Here is a 7,997-nt window from a genome sequence, read left to right as displayed (position 1 = left end):
AACTCTGCAAACAATATAATATATAATAACCTAATGAAGGAAAAAAAACCATGTGAAGTATGACTTACCCTATTCCACATATTAAAGAACACTTCATTAAGGAGACAAAATGTAAATATAAAGCTATCCTATTTAATATGTTGTTGAATCACATATCCCTACGTTGCTTTCTGACCCATGTTATGTACGTCGGTAATTACCACGCCATATTTTGAAAACAGAGAACACATTATGTTTAGCCTAGAAACATTAAATCTTTTTGATGAGCCATAATTGCTAGTAAAGAGAATCCAATGTAAAACCAGATTATTTTGGCAAGAAATTTTAAAGTTCAAATACTCATTACCTCAGGATCTTACATTTGAAATATTTACCAAGTGTTTATTCAGAAACTATTAAAAAATCACATGTGCTGGGATACATATCAGTTGTCCCCTCTTACAGTGATGGGGTGTTTATGAATATCCTTGCCATTGCTTGCTGCCCAAAGGGGAAAGACATTTTATATAGATGGGTACAGTCCACCATTTGGTCTTTCAGGATGCCAGTAAACATGTGGATCTGTACAAGTGCAATTGTACTTGACTAAACAATCAGAAACTGGCTACAACAGTTGCAAAATCATTATATTTTGGTTAACTAATACAAAAGCAAAAATGAAAAAAGAATTGAAACTGACAAATCAAAAATGAAACACTTTTTTTTTTCCTGATAAAATGAATGCCTTCTACATATCCCTCACTAGTTTGCCCAACCAGACTCCTGAGCAGGAGGTTGCTAAAAGGTATATTCTCAAATAGAAACATGATTTTTTTCTATTGTGATCGGATTTCACATCTTAGATTGTCTGTTAAGATTTGGTCATAACTGGCATTATATCTAATGATTTAAAAGGTCCTTTTGATTCTACATCATATTTGGAAAAAAAGCTCTCGGTGTAGTGCAATACTTTAAAGGAATACGGAGACTTTGGACCTCGTCTTGAATTTAAAAAAACAAACAAACAAAAACACTGAAACATTCCAGTAGTTTTACTTGTAAGAATAGTTCTGCATCCTCTATCCTAATTTTTTTGGCTTTTGACTAAGTTTGCTCAATGAATGAGTTTAGAAAGCTACACTCATTGGTAAAGTTGTTCATGTGCTTAAGTGCCTGCAGGATGAAGGCCTAAGCTGGGACTTCTTTCACAAGTAGAGACACTGAAGTGAGTTAAGAATTTGCAGGATTAGGCCCTAAAATAGTGAAGGAAAGAGAAATGCTAATGTGCATATAAAAATAGGTGCTACAATAAAATATTTTTTTATATTTCATCAATAAATTATTTTCACTAACCAGTTATGGATCATATATCTCTGCACTCTTTAATGATTTGTCCACATCTACAGCGATCCTTTTAAAGATCATAATATATTTTTGAATTCAAAAGTCCAGAAAGTATACAAACACATCCTTAAAAAAAGGAAACCTTGTATTAAAGTCGGGGTGTGCTAATCTCTCCAAAAAAGCCATTTAGACTCACCCATGGCTAAAAGGGGAAAATGTGCGCTGTACTCTTCAACCAGAAAGAAACCCAAAATAAAGAATGTCTGTTAGAAAAAAATAAAAATAATAATAAAAAAATAGTGATAGTGACTTTTGTACTTGTGACCTGAACATGACCTGACAGGAACCTCCTGCCACCTTCCCCAAGCACAGGTGGACACCCGCACAACACCAGCGTTGTGCCCATTTTACAAAGCAGGAGGTTTTTGACTTCCAAATACAGTAAAAGAAAAAAGAATAAACTAAACTGAACAGCACACCCTTTCAGAATCATTCCCCGAAGCTGAAAAGTCCTGTGCCAAGGCACTTCACCCTACAATAAAATGCATTAAAGGGGGAAAAAAGAAGGTGGGCGAGGTGGGAGGTCAGCATTTCTTTGTTTTGCGTGTGGTTGTTAAATACAAATACTCTAGAGAAGGAGCTGCTGAGACTGGCGAGGGGACGGGGAGGGAGGCTGTTTCTCAGAACTGGCTGAATGTGGTCTGTTTTTCCAGCACTTCGAGGTAGTCCGGCTCTGCGTTTAGTTTTGCTTTTAGCTCCAGGTACTCGTTCCTGTTGGGCTCTACATAGACAGTACTCGGGGGGCTGTAGAGCACCGTCTCCCGGAGCCTGCTGTCCCCCGGCCCCGGGTGCAAGTACTGGTGGGCACGCCTAAGGTCATAGTTAGGGGAGTAGGTGTAGGCGGCAGGGAGCTTGGGGTAGTCGGGGAGGGTGGAGCCGGGAGTGCCCAGCGTGGAGGAGGAGTGTTTGTCGGGCTCCAAAATGCCCCTGTAAAAGCGATCGGCGTCTTGCACTGGGGAGAGCAGCTCCTCCCGCGGCTCGATGGTGCTCACGCTGTACGCGGGGCTGCGCCCCGGCGCGTCCTCCCCGCCGGGCGCCGGCGGCGGTGGGGGCGGAGGGGGCGGCGGCGCGCCCCCCCCGGGCGACAGGGGGTGGCTGCTGTAGGTGACCTTCAGCTCGTGAAGGTCTTTGTAATCCTCGCCCGAATTGCCCTCCCGGGAGCGGTAGATGGGGTTTTTGCACATGTGGCCCAGGGGGTGCGGGATGTACTCGTAGACGTGGCCGGCGGGGGTCTTCACCTTGGGCAGCGCCGCGCCCCCGCCGCCGCCCCCGCCGCCGCGGTGGGGCGGGTGCTGCTGCAGGTGGGGGTGGTGATGGTGGTGGTGGCCGCCGCTGTAGACGCTGTACTGCATGTTGAAGGAGCTCACGTCGGAGTTGTTGGCGCTGGCGTGGTCACCCTGGCCCTTCTTGCGCCGCTTCATCACCAGGACGAAGAGCCCGGCCGCCACGAAGACGGACATGATGAAGACCAGCAGCAGGCTGAGGATCAGCACCGAGAGCGGCACCGAGGAGGTGCCGCCGCCGGCGCCGCCCGCGGGCGCGGAGCCGCCCGCCGCCGCCGTGCCATTGAGGCGCACGGTGGAGGAGGAGGGGGTGGTCCTGGCCGGCAGCTGGCCCGGGGACGGCGTGGGCGTGGAGACGACGATATCCGAGTAGTCGGGGCACAGCAGCTCCGCCCGGACGGCCCGCATGTCGCTCTGGGCAAACTTCTTAGGAGACTCGCAGATAACCTGGTCCACCAGGACACCGGTGTTGAGCTGCTCCAGCCACAGCTTCATGCCCACCACGTCGCAGGTGCAGTCCCAAGGGTTCTCGTGCAGGTCGATCTGCAGCAGGGATTTCAGCTGGTCCAGCACCCCGCTCACTGGCAGGTAGGAGAAGTGGTTGCTCCGCAGGCTCAGCCTGTAGAGAGACAGACCAGAAAAAATGTTCCCTGGCAAAGACCTCAGCAGATTGTTGTTCAAAAACAAGAGCTGAAGGTTGGGGACAGATTCAAAGGTGCCTGCCTCTATCTCCCGGATGACATTGTACTGCAGGAAGAGGTACTGCAGGCTTTGCAGCCCATAGAACAGCTCTGGGCTCAGCCGCTCGATCCGGTTCCCATTCAGGTACAGCCTTCGCAAATTAGTTAAATCCCCAAAAGCCCGGTCCTGAATGACCGAGATCCGATTATTGCCCAGATGTAGCAAATCCAGCCCGGTGGCATCCACAAAATCTGCCCTGCGGACCAGTGCAATGTAGTTTTCCGTCAGATACATCTTCTTAGGATTATAGGGTTTGGGTTGCAGTTCAGAAATGCTCTCAATCTTCCTCTCCTGACAATTGACATTGAGGCCCAGGTCAGAAATCTGCAAGTTGCAAGTGCAGGCAGTGGGGCACTCCAAAGGCACCGGGGATTTGGTCTGGTAGGCAATGCTGGGGCCATAGTTGCTGTATCCCAAGTCTTTTGAGGGCAAGCGGGAGGTGGGGCGCACCCTTGGCTTGTTGGGTTGGCGGGTCCCTTTGGGGGGCTTCAAGGGAGATTTGTAAACAGCTGAAGAAGAAGTAGCCACGGAGTTGACCGAGGCTGGGGTTGTGTGGAAATACCCTGTGGTGCTCAGTGGTGTCTGAGGTCTCATTTCATAATCAGAGATGAGCCTCCTGGGGCAAAGCTCCTGCTTGGAGACTTCATCCAAGTCTCGACCATGTAAGCGGAAAGGGGTCTCGCAAACTACATCTCCCACCAGAGCAGAGTATGAGATACTGTCCAGCCAATCCTTTAGAGCAATCAACTCACAAGAGCAATTCCAGGGGTTTTCCTCCAGCTGCAGCTCCACCACTTTATCCATGTGCTGCAAGAGGCCCATATAGGGCAACAGCTTCAGCCGGTTACCCCTCAGGTCCAGGTGAGTTAAGGGCACAAAACGGAAAAGGTTGTTGGGCAAACTGGAGAGGAGGTTATCATTGAGAATCAGCACCTGCAGCAAATGCAGTTTGCTGAAGGCATTGGGTTCAATGATGCTAATATAATTATAATCGACCTGTAGGTATTCCAAACTCTCTAGCCCAAGGAAAGTGTCATCCCGTAGAAGTTCCAACTTGTTATTGTTCAAATGCAGCCTCCTTAAACCTCTCAGACCATGAAAGGCCCCAGTTTCGATGTCTTGTATGTCATTGCTCCCCAGATGCAAAATTGAAGCCCCGGTGTAATTGACAAACTGGTTGGGGTACAGCCTGTTCAAAAGGTTCCCAGACAACAAGAGGTGGTAGACAGGGAACCTTGGTGGACTGATCTCAAAAAGGCTGATGATCCCTCTGTTTTCACAGCTCACTGTTAAGATGCTGTCCTTCTCCTCACAAGGACATGCATTATCACAGATTTCCCCATAATACTCGATGCTTTCTGCCCACGAAAGGACTAGCGATGTTAAAGCAAACGCGATCGTCTGCAGCATCCAGATATGCATTTTTTTGTTGAGGTCCTGTTCCAAAGTTACTGTAGAGCAGCAAGCATACATTTTATTTCCTGTAAGGATAAGGAGAAAAAAAAAGAAAGTACCATAATAGTACAGCCCTGTATAATTTAAAATGGAAATAAAGTTTATGTATGTCTTCATTAGAGTAGAGAATGGATTGTTAATCAACAAAAAAACCAAACCTCCTGTCACTTCTAATTCCCATACTTTCGAAAACTGGATGACATGCATTGATTAAAGGGTTGATAGGCAACTCCTAGTGAGTCAAATGCCTGCGGTGTTTAAAACAGTGAGGTCACAGTAGGAATTGTTCTGGTTCTGTTTGTGTGGGGTGCATTTCAGTGCTTCCTTGGATCTTTTTCATGACCAGCCCCATAAATATACATAAAATGGCTGTCAGTTCAGTTTCACGTTTCTAATTTAAGAGAAAAGAAACACCATTTTACGAGATTTCCCACCTCCCCTATCACCCAGCTCCCCCTTCCCTTCAGAACCTCCCCAGTGAACAGCGCACCAAGGTCTTCCCCTCCTTCTACCTTGATTTTTAACCGTTGGTGGAAATACCATGGTAGGAATCCAAAGAAAAATATTCAGTGCTGAAAACGGCAGCTTAATTCAACAGAGAGAATACTGACACATTCTCCTCATCACACATTTCTTAAAACTCTTTTATGTTGGGTTTTTTACTCCTAGCTATACATTTACAAAGCACACACTCACCCACACAGATATGCACACACACACACACACACACACACACACACACACTCACCCCCAGATGACTTCTGTGGAGGAATTCTTCTGTAATGAGATTAAATACATTAACCTCCTACTTCAGTGCACTCAACAGCTCTCTTCAATTAGAGAAATTTTGTATCTTTACACAAGCAAATAATTTTAACTGATTTTTGATTCCCCCTCAAGTTATACACAATGTAACAGAGCTCATTTCAAGCAGAAGTCTTCCGTTCTCTCTCACATACACACACACACACACACACACACACACACACACACACACACACACACACACACTCACACACACTCTTAAAAGAAATATTTTAACCACTCACCCAAAATTTGTGAAAAATGTAAAACATGCAGATCATCTTCGGAGTCTCATCCATATCTGACATAGCGCTTATTCCCAATGTTCTGCAAAACTAGCCTGGTAGAAGTGGAGAGATCTAAATAGGTCTGGTGAAAATATCTCATTGCCAACACTCCAAGCATCAGAGTTACTGATTATAAGCAGCGATGGCTGTCAGTACTCTTTATCCTTTAGGGGAGAAGACACCCAGGCTGATTAAAAGCCAAGGAGGGTGGAAGGGAAATCCTACCATTGACCTACGTCAGTAATTTAATGCCTGAATTTCACCTAGCTGGAAACAAATGCTTTCCTTTCCTTTTTGCAGTCTTTCTGACTCCTTGTGGCTTTCTTCTACTAGTCCAAAAGCAATATGAATAGGGAAAATAGATGCATTTTGTGTATTGGTAAGGGAAGACCTAATAAATCATCAGGCTTAAATACTGGGATCTTGGAGGAGGCTTGCATTTTCTAATGTTCGCCTCAGAGCTCCAATCCTTATGACACAACTCTGGTTTGGAGGAAGGTATCCTAAAAAATGAGAGGTCTCAGTACTGCAAGACATCTCCTGTGGCATCAGGTTCACGGCTGCAAATCTAGCACTTGCAGCAAAGGCAGTCATGCAGCAAGAAATTGGAAGTCTCGGTGAATCTCTCCCTAATTCTGACCAGACGTCAACTGGATCAGAATTACTCAAAGCAAAAAGGCTTCATTGCATAAAGGCAGCAGAAATCTTACTCAAAGGCATGTATCTAGCATATTCTTTCTCAGTTTGATCAGATCCATTCATCCATTAACCAACAGTTCTTTGCAGAAAAGAAAAAAAAAAAAGACAAGCCATTGAAAACCTGCCCGGTCAGTGTTAAACTCCCAGGCATTTTACAACTTTAATTCAATTATTGTTAAAAAAGGAGGCAAATACAATTTTCCTTCCCTCTTCCTTTCTGCCTTTCTCTCACAAAAATAAAAAAAAAAAAAAAAGGTGGGGTGGGGTGAGAGGTAAAGAGAATAAAGTTGTAGCTGGCTACATGCAAGGTTGCAATCCCGCCCTGGAAACCCCTCTGTGGTGACTGTGTGCTGCTGTTCGCCAGCTCCCTACAGAGGTTCAGATTGAGAAGGGGGGGGGGGGGAAGTGGGGGTGGGAGCGACGGGGGGGAGGGGAGAAGAGAAAAGGGGTTGCATCGGGATTTTTCTTGCGTGTGTGGGTTTTTTTCCCCGAAGAGTTCAACCCTTAGCTTACCGCACTGCATATCCGGCTGGAGGCAGCTTTCAGTACCGCCGACAGCAGCAGCGAGCCAGCAGCCCCAGCCGGACACTGCCACCGAACTGAGCAGCACCCCGAGTTGGGAGACATGGATTTCGGGGGGGTGAGGGAGGCGGGGGAAGGAGTGAAAAGCAACAGCAAGCAAAGAGCTGGCGGGGAAAGGGTGGGGGGACGAGGAAGGGAAGAAGAGAAGGGGGAAAAGGGAGCGAGAGAAAAGTCGACCCCGGTACTTACTTAGCCCGAAATCTCCAGGGCCCAAGCATGGTGGCAGCCCATGAAGAAGCCTCCCCGCGGCGCGGCGGCGGTGTCGGTGTCGGTGTCGGTGCGGCGGCGGCCGGGGCGGTGGGTGCGGAGCGGAGCGGAGCGGGCTCCCCCCGCGCGCAGGCGGCGCCGAGACACAGCGCTCGCACAGGGGCGCGCGCACACGCGCGCACACGCGCCACACACACACACACACTCTCACACACACTCACACTCACACACGCGCGCGTGCCCGGGCAGCCGCGGGGGCGCGGCCGCCACGCACGCGCGCTCTGGCGCGCGCGGCCGCCCGGCGGGGGTGGGGGCGGCTGGCGGCGCGATGCGCGGTGCGGAGCGGAGCGGTGCCGCCACCGCTGAGCGCGGGTGGCGGGCGGTGCCAGGGGAGCGAGGGCGGGGCGGCGGCGCTGGGGGCGCCGGGGGGTGCGCGGGGAGGCGGGAGGGAAGGGGCCGCGGTGCGGGGTGGGTGTCCCCGAGTGACGGCGCGGTGGCAGCGGCAGCAGCAGCCGCCGGCGCCGTGGGGCGCTGCGCCCCCCGCCCGCACGGGCAC

At 49.0% G+C, this 7,997-nt stretch overlaps 1 protein-coding gene across 2 annotated transcripts; it reads right to left on the bottom strand.

The window, feature by feature from the left end:
• Positions 1-355: 355 nt before the first annotated feature.
• On the bottom strand, positions 356-7,532 carry SLITRK5 (SLIT and NTRK like family member 5). 2 transcript variants are annotated; one of them, XM_064645990.1, is made up of 3 exons: positions 7,424-7,518; positions 5,912-6,006; positions 356-4,888 (listed from the first exon to the last, which is right to left on the bottom strand). In XM_064645990.1, the coding sequence occupies exon 3, from the start codon at positions 4,878-4,880 to the stop codon at positions 2,004-2,006; it is 2,877 nt and encodes a 958-aa protein (XP_064502060.1). In that variant the 5' UTR covers positions 4,881-4,888; positions 5,912-6,006; positions 7,424-7,518; the 3' UTR covers positions 356-2,003. The 2 variants fall into 2 exon arrangements, with proteins under 2 accessions (XP_064502060.1, XP_064502061.1); XM_064645991.1 differs by lacking the exon at positions 5,912-6,006 and having other exon boundaries at positions 7,424-7,532.
• Positions 7,533-7,997: the final 465 nt, after the last annotated feature.

The sequence above is a fragment of the Pseudopipra pipra genome, chromosome 2, assembly GCF_036250125.1.
Source record: "Pseudopipra pipra isolate bDixPip1 chromosome 2, bDixPip1.hap1, whole genome shotgun sequence".
Classification (NCBI taxonomy): domain Eukaryota; kingdom Metazoa; phylum Chordata; class Aves; order Passeriformes; family Pipridae; genus Pseudopipra; species Pseudopipra pipra.
The sequence above is the reverse complement of the archived record's forward strand: the minus strand, read 5'-3'. Positions and strand labels throughout refer to the sequence as shown.

Excerpts from the sequence above, each read along its gene's own strand:
- SLITRK5 (XM_064645991.1), bottom strand. The coding sequence starts at position 4,880 with ATGTATGCTTGCTGCTCTACAGTAACTTTGGAACAGGACCTCAACAAA.